Source organism: Astatotilapia calliptera, chromosome 18 (assembly GCF_900246225.1).
Source record: "Astatotilapia calliptera chromosome 18, fAstCal1.2, whole genome shotgun sequence".
Classification (NCBI taxonomy): domain Eukaryota; kingdom Metazoa; phylum Chordata; class Actinopteri; order Cichliformes; family Cichlidae; genus Astatotilapia; species Astatotilapia calliptera.
In genome coordinates this window covers 25,884,512-25,903,794 of record NC_039319.1, presented here as the reverse complement: position 1 = coordinate 25,903,794, position 19,283 = coordinate 25,884,512, and the positions used below count along the sequence as shown (strand labels likewise).

Genomic DNA, 19,283 nt, shown 5'->3' with positions numbered 1-19,283 from the left:
TCACACCTATGCGTCCGAACTGCAAATGAATCGCGCATGAGCGAAGCCGCTGCACTCACACTGACTGTAACGCAGTCAGTTCTTCTTTTACTGTTATGCTGTTTTGTGGATCACGAGGTTTAAAACTACTTATACACACACACACACACACACACAGTAACTCCACCAGAGTGCCTATTTCGGGTCACTTTTGCCGGTCCAAGCCCGGATAAAGGAGCAGGGTTGGAATTGTGACATTAAAAAAAACAATAATTGCTAAAATAAATTTAATTTGTAGTTATAAATAAATTCTAAATGCATTTAGAATGTTCTTTACTCACTTTATGTCTCTTCCATGATATTATTTCTCTCTCCAACAACGTAGGTTACAATTATGTTAGCATGACCAATGCAAATTAGGCGATGACGTCATTTAACGATTTCTAGCGACTTTAAGGACAGCCAATAGCGATTTTCCTTACTGAGGAGTTGGCAACACTGCGCAGATCCACTGAGTGCAGCGCAAGCTAGCAAGACAGACGCTAAGCTCGTTGCAACATGGCAAATTGAACCTCCCCCACCCTCATTCAGATCTGGTGTTTGGAACTATTTTGGTTTTCATGTGAAGTATGAACCTGAAGGTAAGCGCGTCATGGACAAAAGTAAAACAGTATGTCGGATGTGCCATGCAATGCTCAATTGGTGGGAACTAGTGTGTTAGCACAGTTAGCTTGTTAACGTGTTGATGCCGTCCAGCCCCACGCACGGGACGATCCGCGGTAGCTCGTTAACAGAGATTTGCCGCGTTATGGCGTTAATGTCATTTTAACGAGATTAATGCTGACAGCACTAGTGGGAACACAACGAATATGACAGCACATTTATGCCGACATCATCCTAGTGCAAAGACAAGTGGAAGCAGACAAAAACAACAAGCACGCATGCTACAAACTTTACCCGAGTCATTTAGACAGCCGTTAGCACATGATTCTCCTTATGGGGACCTGATATGTTTAATATGCTGCTGAGAATATAGCCCAGAAGAAGCGTATAGTATAGCTTTTATTTTGGAAAGAGCCATTTCTCTGTAATAAACTCTTTTTTCCAAAGATGAGTGATTTTTCGATCAGATAGATTTATTTTTTTAATTATTTTGTTGTTTCAGCAACATTAAATTTAAAAACTGCACTTTTGAGTAAAAATATATATTCAGAATATTAATAAATGACAAATTAAAAAGGCATGAACATTTTTTGTATCGAAAAAATATCGAACCGTGACACCAAAGTATTGAACCGAACCAAACCGTCAATTTTGTGTATCGTTGCACCCTAGTAGTCTGCCAGGTCACCACCGAATGTTCGGGCAGTAGGAACGTAATTCTGCAGATGAGATGTCATAAACTGCCATGAGACTTTTTTGGAATGAATCATGTCTCTGAAAGGCTAAATAGGAACATTTATTCTCTTGTTTCATAGTAAAATACTTCTTTCTTTCCTTTTTTTTTAAACCTAGTGTTAAAGCTAACAGCCTATTAAACCTGTCCTTGCACAATTCAGGGAAATAGCACTTGGAACATAGGTGCTAGATGATGAAAAATAATAAAATTAATTCAAAGCTGCTAAAAAACAACAACATCATCAAGGTCATTAACTAAAAACACAATATTTTGTCTGTCTATCTGCCCATGGCTTGCAGTTCTTGCTCTGACTGACCAAAACTTTACTTTTCTGTCATTTCCTTTCATTAAATTCACTTCTAAAGTTCTACTTACAATCTTGAAAAGAAAGCAAGACATTGTCTATCTGTCCAACAGTCTGCAAATAAGCTTAACTTGATGGGAATGGGAAAGCAGAAGGGGAGCAGTAAATACAAATGAGGCTGTCACTGTCATGCCCTCTTGTGGTTCCAGGTCCAGAATGAAGCTGGATTAGATATTTTATCCAATATCAACATAAACAGACACTCACCACAAACTTTTTTAGGTACAACTATTACTATTTGCTATTCGTGGCATAGATTCAACAAGTTACTGGAAACATTCCTCAGAGATTTCGGTCCATATTGACATGATAGAATCACACAGTTGCTGCAGATAGGTTTGCTGCACATCCATGATGTGAATCACACCTTCCACCACACCCCAAAGGTGCTGTATTGGATCAAGATCTGGAGGTCATTTGAGTACATTGAACTCATTGTCATGTTCGAGAAACCAATTTGATCTAAGCTTTGTGACATAGCGGGTTATCCTGCTGGAAGCAACAATCAGAAGATGGGTACACTGTGGTCAAAAAGAGATGGTCAGCAACAACACTCAGATAAGCCGTGGTGCTTAAACAATGCTCAGCTGGCACAAAGGGCCCCATAGTGTCACGGGAAAATTTCCCCTACACCATTATTGCACCACCACCAGCCAGAATCGTTGATACAAGGCAGGATGGATCCATGCTTTCATGATGTTTTACCCACAATTCTGAGCCTATTTGAATGTTGCAGCCAAAACTGAGACTCATCAGAGCAGGCAACATTTTCCAGTCTTCTGTTATCCAATTTTGTTGAGTCCGAACAAACTGTAACCCATGACATGTGATGAGGTCTTCTGTTCAGAGATGCTCTTCTGCATAGCTTGGTAGTAACAAGTAAGTATTTGAGTTAGCTTCTCCTTCCTATTGGAAACAGCCTGGCCATTCTCTTCTGACCTCCGACATTATCAAAGCATTTTCACACAGAGAACTGCTGCTCATTAGATATCATCTCTTTTTCAGTCCCTTCTCAGTGAACCGTTTCAGATAAAAAACCAAAATAACCAGGGTCAATATTATTATCCCCCTGTGTTATTTTCCAGATATAGAGTATATACAGAGCTAGGAAACAAAAGATTTCAACGACTCAGGAAAGAAAACTTGAGAGAGATGTTTCTAAAGACCCAGAACAACTACAGGAAGGACAACCTGGAGAGAGATTATGCATACTGGGAGCACGTTATTTGGTCAGATGGGATGAAACTAGAGATCTTTGGCCACAGAGACTCTCTGAGAACGATGGGAGATCAGTTAAACCTAAAGAACATTATCCTCACACTGAAACACGATGGTGGGAGTATAATGCTGTGGGTAGGCTTCAGTGCGTTAGGAACTGGGAAACTTGTCAAGGTGGAAGGAATCATAAAGAAAGAAGGATAAATAGTTTTAATTTTGGCCTTTTTTATTGGATAGTAAATTGAGATAGATAGGAAATGAGGGAGAAAGAGAGGGCAAGACATGCAGCAAAGGGCCACGGGGGAGACTCAAACAGGGAACGCTGCGTTCTAACCATTTGGCATGTGGCTGCCAGCCCACACACTAAAAAGGCACTGAAAAAATAAAGGACAGGTAAGGATTTTGAAAGAAAACCTCCAGCAGTCAGCACCAAAACTAGGTCTGGGTCATCACTTTGTCTTCCAACGTGACAACAACCCAAAACACAAAGCTTGTTGGTTGTTAAGGTTGTTATCCAGCGAGAAGGCCACATAACTGACTTTTAGCATGAAGAGGGCTAATTATTCTGACCTGTTGACCTGTAGTTTGGGGTTTTTGTGACATTATTCTGTTTGTGTGTAAACTAAATAATGCAAGCATCCAAAATAAAACCATGATGTTTGGACAAGCTGTGTTAAAAATTTCTTGCTCTGTTTAACAGCACTTCGGAAATACTTATTAAAAAATGACATGTACATGGTGGCCAATAATTCTCCCCTCCTCTGTATGTCATCAGCCTGATTCTTGATAGTGCCCTTCACCTCGCCCCAGCTGGCTCAAAGTCACCATGCTGCGTGACAGTCTGCTTGTATTCATGTTGCCTGATTTCCATTTATATGGATCTAAATAGCATGTTTGCTGATTGTGATAATAGTCCCTGCAGCACATGTGATTAGCATGGTAAAGTCAGGGGCTGATAGCCTGTGCTGATAGTCCCCACCAATAAGCCACATGGCCATGTGTGCAACTGCCCCCTCGCTCTACTCCCCCCCCTCCACTTAACTGAAATCGATGGGCCCTCCTCCAGCGGGCCATTTATCTGAGCAAGTCGACAGAGCCAGTGAAACAGCCGCAAAGGACCTGGCCCCGTGGCCTCGTTACAGCGAGCCCGCAGAAGCCAGATTTACAGGACTAGTTGGGAGTGGCTTTATTTGTGGACAGAGAAATGAGAACAAAAAAGCCAAAATGAAGATGGGGAAGAAGAAAGAGAAAGCATCCTTTTCTTTCTCACTTTCCTCTCCCTCCCTGTGAATCCCACTCTCTCTGCCCCTCTATCTCCTCATTCCTCCCCCCTCTCAGCCTTTTCAATCCCATTTCAATCTCCCAGTGAGCATTCTGAGAATGCCTCGTCCTATTACTTCACTTATGCTGTTCATCAAAGCGACAGAGTGCGAATTACCCTGTCCATGACACCTAAATCACGTCGCTACCAAAGCCTGGGGCTACATGGAATAGCTGTTACTACATCTGGATCCCCGGGATGAGACAGGGAGCCTCTCGGCAAACCTGACTGAGTGAAGCCTTTTTCCGTGCAGCCCAGCGTTATTTAACTCTATCCAAGATGTTTCACCAAAAGGTGAAAAGTTACGTTCACCACCTGATGAAGATAAGAAAGCTTTCAGGTTCCCATTTCGTCATGTCACGTTTCGTGTCTTTTGAGTACTTTTCCCTTAACGTTATATCTCAGACCTTTATCTCATTTGACAAACAAACATAATAAAGCCTGATATATTACAAGCATCTATGTTACAGACGCTCTGGTGTTGCAAAGGTAAGAACATACCTTTGATCCTCCTGGACTCCTTTCGCTGGCTGGTTTTGACACCCGGCTGGAGTTCGGCCTCTGCTGACATCCTCCACCGCTGAGTCCCTTTCCCCACTCACAGCAGATCCACCATGGGTTAGCAGCACTCCAAGCTAATCCTCCAAGCCTCCAGTGTCCAATCCCCCCCCCCACTCTGATGTTTCTCACTGTTGCTCTTTGGTGAAGAAAATCTCCTTCAAATCCATGGTGAGATGTCTGGTACTCCTCATTAGATGAAGATCCAGCCAAAATAACTACGTTCTGTCACTTTTGGCCCATGGTGTTTGAGTAATGATAAAACAAAACATGAAAAAGTGCTTGAATTATGAGCTGGGCGATCCTCTTGAGAGCTGCTTCAGATCCGATTTGACATTTTCTGGAGTGCACCTGAGTTCTTTCTTTGAAGGTCAAGTATCACATGGTCCAGTGTTGCTCTTTTCTTAGGGTTCACCTATTGTTCAAGAGTAATTCCCCTGCGGGGGAGACTGCGACATTGATCGAATGAAATATTTTTCTTCAGAGTAGGTCAGGAGTGGATATTATTCTTTGGTAGAGTACTTTAGATGTGGTTTGACAGCCCATCACAGTCACTTGCACTGAGCACTGCAAGACAAGGAGACAGGGGGTGATGGTTAATTTTAAGGTGGAGGTGGTAAGAACTTAAAAAGACACATGCCCCTTGATCACTCATTACAACATTAATTTAAGACACGAAATGGCAGGAACTAATTTAACAAATCAACAAAGATGTTATTATCTCTTCTGGATCATCAGTCCGTAATGAGAGTGCAGCAAATGCTTGCTGTTCGGCGCCCACCCTTGAAGAAGACCTGTGGGGAAATATTTGATGTTCTTGTTTTTTATGTTCTGCTTCTGAGTAAATATAGTACATTAGAGCATGACCGGTGCTTCTGTGCATGCAAAACAAATTTTCAGAAGATGGATTGGTAATGCTCCCAGCTCGGGCCAACAGCATGAGAGGAGGGGAAGTAGTGGAAAGCAATGAATGACAGGCTGTTTCAGAGCAAACTGTGGTGGGAATCCTGGCACTTCCACCAATACACTAGAACCCCCCCCCCCCCCCCCCCCCCCACACACACACACACACACTGTGCTTTAATGCCCTTGAATCATCCACTGCTAACACGGTGGCTGAGCCAAGCTGACGCTGTGGCTGGCACAGCTTCTGTTGGCATGGTGACGTGCCATTGTTGGAGAAAGAGGCCTTGAGCCTATGCTGTCCTGAAAAGAGATGGAGCCCATCGAGCACCGGCCACACATTGTCCTGCGTGACATTGTGTGACATTGTCTGTGTAGTAGGAGTGTGATCAGTTAGTCATTTTATGATTAATTTCAAAACATTTCATACTATTTATTAATCATCATATCTGGATAGACAATGTATCCAGTGGACAAATTTTGCCTACTAATATATGCAATACTGCCGCATGAGTGGCACAGTCACAGTGTCCATCTTTTATGCCCAGTCTAGAAAATAAATTTTTTCATTTGTTTTATATAAGTGCTGTCTGAGCCTAGAGGTGTTTCCTGTCTGCCCACAAGCTCAATAAAACAGCTTTATCTATGAAAGCTCTAGTACTGTAAGTAAGTAAGTAAGTAAGTAAAATTTATTTATATAGCACTTTTTTAAGACAAAACGCTGTTACAAAGTGCTTCACAAGAAAACATGTCAAACAAACAATGTAGCAACATAAAGAAAGTATAAAAGCATATCAAAAAAGCAATAGTACAATATAAATATAAAATAAAACAACATGTTACGCATTAACATTTCCCAAATGCCTGTCTAAACAGATGAGTTTTAAGCTGTTTTTTGAAAGAAGCCATCGTGTCGATGGTGCGTAGTGGGGGGGGTAAACCATTCCACAGTATAGGAGCCAGGGTTTGAAATGCGTGATCCCCCTTTGTTTTCAGACGAGTCCGTGGGATAGATAGACGACCGCTATCAGTGGATCTAAGAGTTCGCTTTGGAGAATAGGGCTGGAGAAGCTCCGAGATATAGATGGGGGCCCCACCTTGTAGAGACATAAACGTAAAGGTGAGGATTTTGAACTTATATCTATACTCAACCGGAAGCCAATGCAGGGATTTTAGTATAGGAGTGATATGGGAAAATTTATTGCTATGGGTCAAAAGCCTTGCTGCAGCATTCTGAACCGCTTGGAGCCGATTTAGTGAGGCCTTAGATACGCAGGAAAAGAGTGCATTACAATAATCCAGCCGGGAGGAGATAAAGGCGTGGACAAGCATCTCCAGTTCGGTTGTGGAGACAATAGTCCTGAGTTTGGCAATATTTCTTAAGTGAAAAAAGCAAGAGCGGGTCACGGATTTAACATGGACATCAAAGGACAAAGATTGGTCGAAAATTATCCCAAGATTCCGGGCAGTGGCTTTTATCGACGATGAAAAAGCACCCAGATGTTGACTAATCTGTGGCTTGATATTCTCCGGGGCTAGGATTAAGCACTCGGTCTTGTCTGCGTTCAACTGCAGAAAATTGTTTGTCATCCAAAGATTGATTTCCTTAAGACAGTCCATAAGAGTGGATAGCTTGTCTAATTCCCAGGATTTAAAAGAAATGTATAATTGGATGTCGTCCGCATATAAATGATAGGAAATATTTTTGAAACCGCTAATGATCCGGCCTAAGGGAAGAATATATAGTGAAAATAATAGGGGGCTTAGAACCGAACCTTGTGGAACTCCACATAGAAGCTTAGCCACGTCTGATTGGAAGTTTCCCACTGAAACTAAAAGCGTCCTATCTTCCAGAAATGAGGTGAACCACTTTAGAACAGATCCTGATATCCCTACCGTGCAGTTTAAGCGATCGATTAAGATCTGATGGTCAACGGTATCAAAAGCTGAGCTAAGGTCCAGAAGAACCAGGACTGAGCAATCACCCCTGTCTGCAGCCATCAAGAGGTCATTTGTGACTTTCAGCAGAGCTGTTTCTGTAGAGTGTAATTTTCTGAAACCCGATTGAAATTTATCAAGAATGTTATGCTTCTCCAGCGCTTTCTTTACTTGTAGCCAAACAACTTTTTCTAGGATTTTTGAGATAAAAGGAAGTTTTGAGATGGGCCTGTAGCTTGACTGAAGTGTTGGATCCAGGTTAGGCTTTTTCAGCAGAGGTTGAATAACCCCCTGTTTAAAGCACCTGGGGACAGAGCCAGATAGCAATGAATGGTTTATCAGCGTGACCACAGAGGGCCCGATGGTCTCAAAAACTTTACAGAATAAACGAGTAGGTAAGACATCAGCTAAACTCGTTGAAGGATTCAATTGAGTCAGTGTTTCCAATAAATCCTCTAAAGAAACTGGGAGGAAAGATTCCATAATTATGGGGTGTGGACGATCATGGTTGGTGGGGTTTCCTGAGGGAGTTATGTTATGTCTTAGGCAACTAATCTTATCTTGGAAAAATTTTAAAAATTCACTGCAGTCCTTATCTGAAGAGACGGGTGTACATGGCGTTGGGGGGGAGACAAAGCTACTCACTGTATCAAAGACAATTTTCGGGTTTCTTTTTCCTACTGCAAGTAGTTGAGAGAAGTAGGTGGCTCTTGAATCTGACACCATGTCATTAAAGGTAGATAATAGTTCTTTTAAGTGAAGCTTGTGAACCTCGAGTTTTGTGATTTTCCACAGGCGCTCGGTTTTACGGCATATTCGCCTAAAGCTGCGGATAGCTTCTGTAAACCAGGGCGGGCGTTTGACAGTACTGCCTTTCCTGATTTTAAGAGGAGCCACTTTATCTAGAATTTTTTGACATTGTGAATTGAAGGAGGTCATCTGCTGATCTATATCGTCTGTTTCAGATAAATTGTTAACAAACAATTCCCTAAATTCTTCTACCGCTGAGTCGCTGATTAATCGTGAACGCTTCTCATAAACAGAGGGTAGAGTGTCATAAGTAGAAGAGAGATCAAATAAAAGGTATTTATGATCACTAATAAAAATGTCTCTGCAATGAACTGGGCCGATATCCAGACCCAGTGATAATATCAGGTCCAGGGTGTGGCCACCACTGTGTGTTGGCCCAGTCACATGTTGGACAAGGTTAAAAGAGTCTAAGAGAGTAAGAAAATCCGAAGCAGCGTGACATGAACTGTCGTCAACATGAAGATTGAAATCCCCCAGCAGAAGAATTTTTTCCAGCTTAATGGTGGAGGATAGAAAATCCCCAAACTCCACTAAGAAACTCCTAGCTAGTCCTGGTGGCCTATAGATTAAAATCACATAGAAGGGATGAGTCCTATTGATCTTCATCATCTGGATTTCAAAGGAGTTAAAGGAGGGGGTCTTTACCAGCCGACAAAAAAAGGAGTTTCTAGAAATAACTGCCAACCCACCACCACGTCCTGAGAGACGCGGTGTGGTTAAGCACTTACAGTCTGCTGGACACAGTTCTTTGAAATGGACAAATTCCATATTCCGCTGCCAAGTTTCAGTTAGGAACATAAAGTCCAGGTTATTCCTAATGAAAAGGTCGTTGAGAACAAATGCCTTATTTGAGATCGAGCGGCAGTTTAATAGAGCCATGTTAATCGGCGGTGCTGGAGTGTCACTGTTTACACCCTGAGGGGCTTGGTGTAGGTTCGCACTGCATACTCCTCGGGGTTTTTTACCGTTTAGTATAATCCGTGGGACAATAGGACGGTCACTCACATGGTCTGGAAAAACTGTTTTCAGACACGGCGTCCTGATGAAGCCCATGCGAGGAGACTGTGCATTAAGCTGGAGGTCCGCCTTAGCAAAAACATCCACTGTTGAGAACTCCAAGCAGGCCGTTAAATCAGCGGTACTCTTATATTTCCGTAGTCTCACTTGGATGCCCGCTCCCCTTCCTCGTCTTCTCTGACGGTGATTTGTCCGGGAACGGCGGCTCCGGTTTTTCCCTGGCCCAGGCAAGCAAGGGACGTAATGGGCAACAGCTGATCGCCCGGAAGGTGGAGAGAAGCCTCGAAAATATTTCCAGGTTTCATCCATAGATTTCATAGTTGATTTAATCCGAAGTAGAGTGTGGCGATCGTAAACATAGGTAGCTGTAATCTTATCCACAGACAGCAGCAAAATGGGTAATGCAACATAAAACAGAAGAAGAACACAGAGTCTGACAGCGGCATTGCCGATCACAGGCGCCATCTTGTCATGCGTGAGACTGCAACAGTTCAAATGCAAACGCTTTCAGACAGACTGGCTAAGGTTTACAAATAATTACCTTCTTATTCATTAACACAGACAGATTGCCCACACATTGCAAATCAGTATAAGTCTTCCTCCCCTCACCCCCAGCTGGTCATGGCAGATGGCTGCCTGATTCTGCCAGAGGTTTTTTCCTGTTAAAGGGGAGTTTCTCCTCCCCACTGTCGCCAAGTGCTTTCTCTTTGGGGGTTGTCTGATTGTTGGGGTTCTTCGTACAATATAAAGCACATTGAGGTGGCTGTGGTTGTGATTTGGGGCTACATACATAACATTGAACTGAAATGAATTGAGTCAGTCTACGTTGACAAGCACAACTCATTTTCAACACATCTCTTTGCAGCATGGGACTCGGCTCTATTGGTTGCTAAGAGGTTGTACTATGATTATATTCCTATGTAAAAGTAAAAACCTATGTCATTTTGTAGTTAAACTGCTGCCCTGCAGCAACCACATCACTATCTATCACTATTTGGATGGACTTTCTTACAGTCAGTTACCATATTATCACAAATAGATTGCATATAATCACCAACTTGACCTGATTTGACCACAAACTGAGAGCAGACTGACTCTGTCTTATTCCTGTGTTACTACCATCACGCCAAAGATGCATTGAAGATGGTAGGTGACTGCGACTGGTCACATATACTCCCTTGATATGCAACTTCACACAAGTTCACTGCACACAGCTGTAATACTTTTGGTCATACCATGGCTTCCAATCACTGTTTTTCCCAGTGTGAGTGTAACATTAATCCACTAGTCTCCAAAGTCAGTTGTAGACACATATAATGTCTTTGAACAACAGTTGGCCACTGGCTGTCTCATCACTACCGCTTCTCTTCTGGATGTCTAGCCCATGTGTCACAATTCATGTGCGCTTACGAGCCAGATAATGCCACCCAAGTCCAGACGAAGGCGCACTTTACCAACTGCGTCTCAGACAGAGCCTCGGAGTGTCAGTGGTGGGAGAGGTATTTTCTATGTCACAAAGAACCTTATCAGAATGTAATTTTCATTACCGACCAGGGAGATATGCCTCATTATATTAGACGTAGGAGCGATTTAATGTGAAGTACGGCTGCTTTTCAAAACCAATGCTATCTAGGTCACGCAGACTCCCCAATCTGCTCCGTGTTTTAACAGCTCCCACTGTCTCTTAGGATTTGGGTCAGAGTTAACGAGCATCGCTCATTTTTCCTGCTTCTCTCAACTGCTAGGGGATGTTAAAAGCCCTCAACAAAAGCCACCACTTATTTATTAATTTGTTCATTTTTGTTCTGCTGCTCTCACGTGTAAAGGGAAACTTCCTTGAGCAAAGTCAATTTCATTTCTTCATGCATGTCTTTATTTTCCTCCACTAATCCCCTGCTGGCATTTTTTTCTATCTGCCTGAATTTCAAAACTCTGTTCTTGAAATGTGCATCACCTGTTTGTGTCTCAATTTTCACCCTGTTGGTTTATAGAAATGGTTTATAGAAATCAACATCACAAACCTACTGTGTGGTTGACTCTTCTTTAACACGACGCTCACAATGCATTCAGCCCTTCTAGTTTCAACAGGAACATTTACCTTCTCTTCAAAAAGACCCTCTGGGCGACATGCAGGTGTCTGTATCTTGTCATGCAGACTCTTTGTATTAGGATGACATGCTTTCCATAATTACATAATTATTGCATGTATCATACAACCAGAAATTTGCATAACATGATAACTGGTTTGGAATGAAATAAAAACTATAATTTACAGCTTTGATTTATGCTTCTGAGAAACAAAAGGTTGTGATTTTCTAACAATTTACTGAGTCTAGTTCTTTAGTCGTCTCTGCTGAGGAAAGCAATTAATTAAGCGTGATCAATTTTTAAATCATGTTTACTGTCTCTGGGATATAATAGGCAATCACTGAGCACGAGCCGATTTTTGAATCAGATCTTTCTGGAGATTCTTCTAAGCTCCAGCATTCCAAGGAGAAACACTTCCTCCTGAGACTGGTGTTTAATAGACTGCACAATCAACCTCATATTGTGAGACAAGCCTCTGTGTATCCTGCCACTGATGAGCAACAAAGGTTGAACACCCATCTATGACTGGATATGGCCAATTACACCTCTATTCACAGTGGTCCCGACGGAAGGTGCAGCCTGCACTCCAGCTTGCACGTTGAAGCTGAGGAGCGGGGAGGCCCCGTCCCCAGGACCATCTCTGTCTGTTCTTAGCTGAGCCTAGTGTGGCCCGGGGCTCGTGGAACATTTGTTCGACAGACCGGCTCTGGCACCTCGCGCTGGTCATCTTTGTTACTAAATGGCCTCCAGCTTATGGAGTGGGACACAACTGTCACAACCTGGCCTAGGAAAGCTCCTCTCAGAATAGCCTCGCTGTGCTAACTTGTGTTATCTACGGTTGTACAGACCGATCGACTGTTTCTGCTGGAAAATTTTTATTTGGACATTTTATTCTATTCTGAAAGAGGCCTTATCACAGGTTCACAATCAACAACAAGGTCATCCTAGTCTGATGGCCCTTTAATCTATGATAACGTTAATTTGATTTTGTTGGACAAATTAGATTCCTGATTAGCGAGTGTATCATTGGTACATGGGCCTTCATGGTAGCATGGCATCTATTAACATTTCTGACCATGTGTTTCAGGGCTTTCTGAGGGTTAATCACATTAAACTTAGTTATAGCTGTAAGGCCACTGGGAAAATGTTTAAAGATTTCAAAGTTAGCATTTCAGAGTAATGGTCCACCATAGAAATGGTTCTGCAAGGCTGTACTTTAAGGACTTTATAGAGAGAGGAAAAAAGGCAAACTACAGGACAGAAAGCCAGAGTTTAATAATTACTAATCATTAAATGCAGAGTGCTGTATAAACACATAGACAACGAGAAGAAGTGAGTGAAAACAATGCTCAGTGCATTATGGGAAGCCCTCCAGCAGCCTAGCCCATAACTAAGGGATGGTTCAGGGTCACCTGATCCAGCTCTAGCTATAAGCTTTAACAAAAAAGGCAAGTTTTAAGCCTACGTCTGTCCTGATAGTTTAGGAACCACAAGTAAGCATGCAGTCTGTGAGTGAAGTTCTCTGTTAGGATATTGAACTGTTAGGGTAATAAGGTCAAATGAGGTCTTTAAGATATGATTGATTATTCAATATTTTCCATATAAAGAGAAGGGTTTTAAATTCATTTCTGAATTTAACAGTGAGTCATTAAAGATGAGCTAATAGGGGAGAAATGTGCTCTCATTTTCTAGTCCCAGCTAGGACTGAGTATTACATCTGAATTTAGAAATCAGAGGTCATCCAGGCCTTGATGTCTTTAGGACATGCCTGTAGTTTAAGTAGTTAATTTGTCTCATCTGGCTTCATGGATTAATAAAGCTGGGTGTTATCTGTTCAGCATTCAAAATGTATACAGTGTTTTCTAAAAATATTGCCTAAGAAAGCATGCATAATGTAAAATGAATTGGTCCTAGCACAGAACCCTGTGGAACTCCATAATAAACCTTTGTGTGTAAAGAAGACTCGAAATCCTGACTGAATAATCAAATCCTCTATAAATGATCAGTTAACTGTTTTACACCTACTTGTTCAACATTTTTTTTAAATAAATGAAGGGTTAGAAATCTGTCTATAATTAGGTAAGGCAGCTTAATCAAGTGATGCCTTTTTAAGTATTTGTATCATTACTGCCACCTTAAAAGCCTGCTATGTAGTCTGTTATTATTATTATTATTATTATTAATGGTGAAACCTGACCAGTCTTTTAGGAATGGGGTCTAAAATGGATATCAATGATTTAAAGGAAGACATTATTGAAAATAATGCAGACTGATCAGAGCGAAAGAATCCAAGTAGAATCAGTAGTTATTAGGGTTGCTGTACCTAAAGGCACATCTGTGGGACGGCTTTTAATATTTTATCTCTAATGGTTAAAGTTTTACCTGTGCAGAAGTTCACAAAGCCATTTCTAGTTAAGGTTAAAGGAATACTTGGTTCAACTGAGCTCTATTTACAGTGCTGAACAGCTACCGTTTTTCTCAGTCGGTGACAAATAGAAAGATGTTCCAGCTTTACACAGGGCTTCTTTAATAGAGGCCAAAATAAGACCTTCTAAATGAGTGCAAGACCATTTCCTCTAACTTTCACGTTATCAGCTGCTTAAGCAACTGTTATTGCTTGGCTTCTTCTTCAGATAAGCCACAGTATTATGAGGATATAACACTAGTCTCAAGATAATGGACCTCTGTGGGAGTAGAGTTGAGAAAGCTGCTTTGCATTGTGTTGGGACATAGCAGTACAGAAGATACGTGTGGAGGAATCACTTCCTTAACCATAGTTACAATTCTGATCAATGTTAATTTTATGTCTTTATAAGCTTATTGGTGCTAACCTCCCCAAACGGTCCCACTCTCTCTGCTCTAAAGACAGCAAGGCCCAGTGTGGTGGAAGGGATAACCAACAGACTGAGGGCAGTTGGTGATCCCAAGGAGAAGAAGAAGAAATATAGAGGCTAAAGAACAGAAGGACCTCCCCTTTCTCCTTTTCTCTGCCTTCCTGGCCTTCCAGGGGGAACTGATAGCCTCTGAGCTCAGGCTGCTCAGCCGCGGCCCATTAGTTCACCTCTCTCTGACAAGACTGAGGGCCTCTGATGATAGAATAGTGAAGTGTGTGAGCTGTGAAGTAGGGGGAAGAAAATACATACAAAAAATTCAGTTGAGGGTATAAATAAGCGTTGTTACGCAGCTGCTTGGCTGTGCAGATTTAAAGTTTGCCCGTAAAGGGCTCTGAGCTGTGCACTCAGTAAGGCGTGGCTCCAGCATGTTCGTGGCTGGCAAGCAAAGGGCAGTGAGAAGCTGCCCTTCAAAGTGCCCCTGCATTATCCTTTTGACCAGCTTAGCTGGAGGATATTGGGCCCATTTTAGATCAAACAAGTATGAGGAGGGGGTGAGTGTGTGTGTCTGTGTGTGTATCTCACGAGATAAATAAAGAAATACACTCACAGCATAGGTCTCAAGATGCAAATATTAATGGGGTTTATTTGGGAAGTTTTCATTTCTTAGGCCTCTACTGCCTCAATAAAAGACATATTCAGGCTAATAAAGTGTCACTTGCTCCCAATGGTAGCAGTAAACAAAAGCAAGAAAACAAGCTACACTACATTTCCTCTTTTATTCATCTAATTACAGCCATGGCAATATAGCAGGTCTGGAAACTGGCGCGAGACTCCAGGACCTCTCTTGGAACACTTAATTGCTGAATCTGGCTTTCCAAAGCACCCCCTCTGATGTTAGTCTGTGGTCTCCCCGAGGAGTCTTTAATTTAGTGTTGATTTGGTTTGTTTGTGTCTCAGTGCCTGAACAGTGTGTTAAAACAGCCTATTTACCATGTTGGTGGGAGAGAGAACTGGGCAGAGTCCAGAAAGCCTGGACAAACACCACGATACCTCACAGCCAATATTTTCTCCTTCTGTCTCGCTTCCCTCTCTTTGATTTGCTCTGTATTTATAATTTTCAATCTCAGCCTTTTTTATTCTTTCAATTGCGTATTTACCTCTTTTTTTCTCCTCCCTCCTGCCCCTGATCTCATTTGCCCTCTTTTTCTTTGTCTCCCTCTCTTCCAACACAATGCCTGTTTGTGAAAAGAGGTTAAAGCATGTTTTATTTTGCTGCCACCCCTCCTCTGCTCTCTTTTGTCAGTTACAAAAGAGCTGTGGATACCTTGGTTTGGTCATTATTTCATGTGGAGAGTAATTAATGAGACAATTAGGGCTTTCCCCCCTCTTCCCTCTGTGTTCTCTTTGAACTAAATAAATAGCCAAAAGGTGTCCTCTTTAATTACACATGGGTCATAGGTATAATTAAGATACACAAGCAGCCTCTTCATGAAACTTGACAGTGAATTAGTTTCACGGTTTGTTGTTCTTACTATTCGCATCTTAAAAGACGCACGTTTAATGCAGAATCATTGACAGGTATATGAGGAGTACTCCCAACAACAGTCCTGTGTAGCAGAGATTAAAGTGCTCATGATCAAGCACAAAAGCCTTACCTGTGGTCTGCAAGAAAACATTAATGAACTTGAGGGGAAACCCAAAACATCCATCTTGAGATGAAAGTTTTTAGTGTTTCTACTTGCTGTCACAACATTTTGCTAAAGCCTAAGTTGAGATGGGCACAATATTGCACTTATGGTTAGGATTTTAAAGAACACAATAGTTCTGGCTCCATTAGGTTTGGTACAGTAACAGAACTTCAAAGTCAATACGAATACCCAAGAAAATATTCAACACCATTTTTGAGACTTTTGCGGGGGAAATTGAAATGGCAAAAAAACATGAATCAAATGTATTTTTTACACCAGCAGTGATAGGAACACACCGGCTGACCTCAGTCATTATGGAGTAGCATTAATTTAATGTTTTTAAGCTCCCTTGGCTAACTTAAACTTGCTTGTCCTCAGTGTTGGGGAGTAGCGGAATACATGTACCGCCGTTACATATTTAAAATACAAAATATGAGTAACTGTATTCCATTACAGTTACCGTTTAAAAAGGTGGTATTCAGAATACAGTTACTTTGTTGAAATAAAGGGATTACACGGCGGTCTTTTCCTGTTTCATATGTTAGGCTGTCCCCTTTCTATTTTTGGTAATTCCACGCCGGATGAAAACCCAAACAAAACACGCATTAAGAGGCTCTAATGCCTGGATCTCAATCTCACGGCCCATGTCATCTCTACTTGCAGCCCGCATAATGATGTGAAGAAATATTTTTTTAAATTATTGTTCAAAAAATTATTTAATATGAAGGCAATAGGCAGAGTGTTACAGGCATAGCCCTAAATAATGTAGCCTCATGGGCAGTGTAGCCCAGTTGTAAGTAAGCTATTAAGACTCGACTGTACGCTGTGTTCGAGTTTTCCTCTGAAACAATAAGCTCCGTTGGAGCAGCCTTTCAACGCCTCTCCCTGTCTCTTGCTAGCAAAGTTGACCCAGACAACAAAGTAAAGTTATTTTTCAGCTACGAGCCCGACACGAACCCGAGGTATTAGCCAGAGGTCCCTTTACTACGGTTCAGAGCCGCGGACCTGTTTTATATACGTACAGAATAGTTTTGTATACGAGATCGCTGTGTCCACACTATTGTTACTCATTTTATATTAAGATTTAAAAATCTAGTATTTGTATGGCGAATAGCCTTCAGTAATAGTAATAAATCACACAGCAATAGTACATTCATGTAGTTGTAAAAAGCATGATAATATGTTAAGTAATCCAAAGTATTCAGAATATGTTACTCTCATTGAGTAACATAACGGAATACATTACAAAATACATTTTGGGGCATGTAATCTGTAATCTGTAGTGGAATACATTTTAAAATGGGTGTCCTATAGAAGACACCATAGCTAGGATTATGCATTTGAATTAGGAGGGGTAAGAAAACGGAAATTAGTTGACTGCAATAGCGGTGAAACCTTTACACACTTCAATCACAGGAATCTTTTGGGCAGGAAATTTGGAGGGGCACCAAAATAAATTGTGGCACTTTCTTTTAAAGAAGAAAGAAATGTTTAACCAGAATTCTATTTCACCATCTTCATGTTCGGCCATAAAAGTGACGCATTCGTGTGGAAGTGATTTGTAGTAATGTGGAATATTATTTGTACGTCCTTGTATAGATCTAAATAAATGATCAACAGATGTGTGAAAGATTTGTTGAAAGTTTCTTCAGATCTCTAACATGTGTAGATTAATAATATTAGTCACAAAGTAGTATTGTCTACATTTCAAAAATACCATTAAATAATATTGTGAAGGTGGGTTTCTCATAGAGCTCTGCCTGCAGAGAATTATCGGCTAAACCTGCTGCTCTGTCAGCTTTACTGAGATTTAAATGGTTTATCTTTTTGCTCCACTCTCACCGTTCTCACAAGCCATTTTCACACATGCGCCATAGCCCCAAATTTTATATTACCAGAAGGAGTTTTATGTGAGAACATGTCTGAATAGTCAACCAGGAGCCACAACAAAAGGAGGTATGTTCAGGAGTGAGAAGGTATCTTAGATTTGAGAAAGGACTACTCCAAACAATATCTTGACCTCCGAAGTTCATGTGTGAAAACAGCCATAGTGCAATTTTTAGTTACAGCACAGAGGTGCGCTTGGAAAATCCCACTATACTCTAATGTCTCAGCATCAAGCAGACCACAAAGAAAGAAACAGGTAGCAACTTGCCATTTCGAGTGGTGGAGAACAGAAATAGAGCTAGAAAAGGGTATTTGTTGGACTTTCATTTGCTGGATGCAAGATGAAATCTCAATCTAAATGCTGATTTGGCTTATCTAAGCTGCTGAAAGCGAAGCAAGTGAAATACAATTTTTATATGCAAACCAGGGTGGTAAAAAAATGCTACTCAGATTCCAGCTGATTCTAAAAATTAACATCTGATTAGGTAATCAGATGTTAATCATCTGACCAACAGTGCCGTCTTCTCTTCCTGCAAAGTTCAGTTGTTTAGTTATGATAATCCAAGTGTTAGACAGCTCGGATGACTGGACAGAAACGGCGATGTGTTTCAGCATTTAAGAAAAAAACTTTGATCTCGAGAAAAGTGACATCAAAATTAAGGAAAGTGTTTGTTTTTACTGAAATGTGTGAACTGATTCTTCATGATGAGTTCAAAAGAAAAGAAACATGGGAAACATTTGTGCAGGTTACCCAGAATTTTCTTGGTAATCACAGAGCAGAGAGATACGCTGAGCTTGTGATAGCATGCTGAACGTGTACCAGCTAATGAGTCCCAGAATGCCACTTCTTACATTCTCATCTCAACGTTTTTTCACCAAACCTGGGCGATGTCAGCAATGAACGCGGGGAAAGATTTCATTCAGATATAAGCACGACGAAAAAAACGATATCAGTGAACATTTGATCCGAGTATGATGAGGTGGCTACCGCTGGTGCTTGCAACGAGAGAAGGATGTGCAGTACAAGGACAAAAGCAAGTGCCTCAAACATTTTTTAGCACGCTGACCTAATTTTATTTTCAGTCAAATTGACAGAAATATGTTTTAACGGATCTCTAGTGTCATCTTCTGCTCTGCTTTTAGATTAAACACATTTCAACAATTTTGGAGGGAAATTGCTAAACTTCCATATATGTTAATATTCAAAAGTGTCAAAATGTCATTGATATGTATCTCAAAAACATGACACGCAAGCTTAAATTGAATTTCATAGCAGAAA

The 19,283-nt window shown here is 41.3% G+C and overlaps 1 protein-coding gene across 3 annotated transcripts in view; it reads right to left on the bottom strand.

Moving 5' to 3' along the window:
• The window catches only part of LOC113010063 (disabled homolog 1-like), a 52,649-nt gene that overhangs the window by 22,194 nt on the left and 11,172 nt on the right, over positions 1-19,283 (bottom strand). For all 3 annotated transcript variants that reach the window (XM_026148882.1, XM_026148884.1, XM_026148883.1), the window contains exon 2: positions 4,783-5,406. In XM_026148882.1, the coding sequence (XP_026004667.1) occupies positions 4,783-4,852 (70 nt within the window). In that variant the 5' untranslated portion in view covers positions 4,853-5,406. The remainder of the gene's footprint in view (positions 1-4,782; positions 5,407-19,283) is intronic.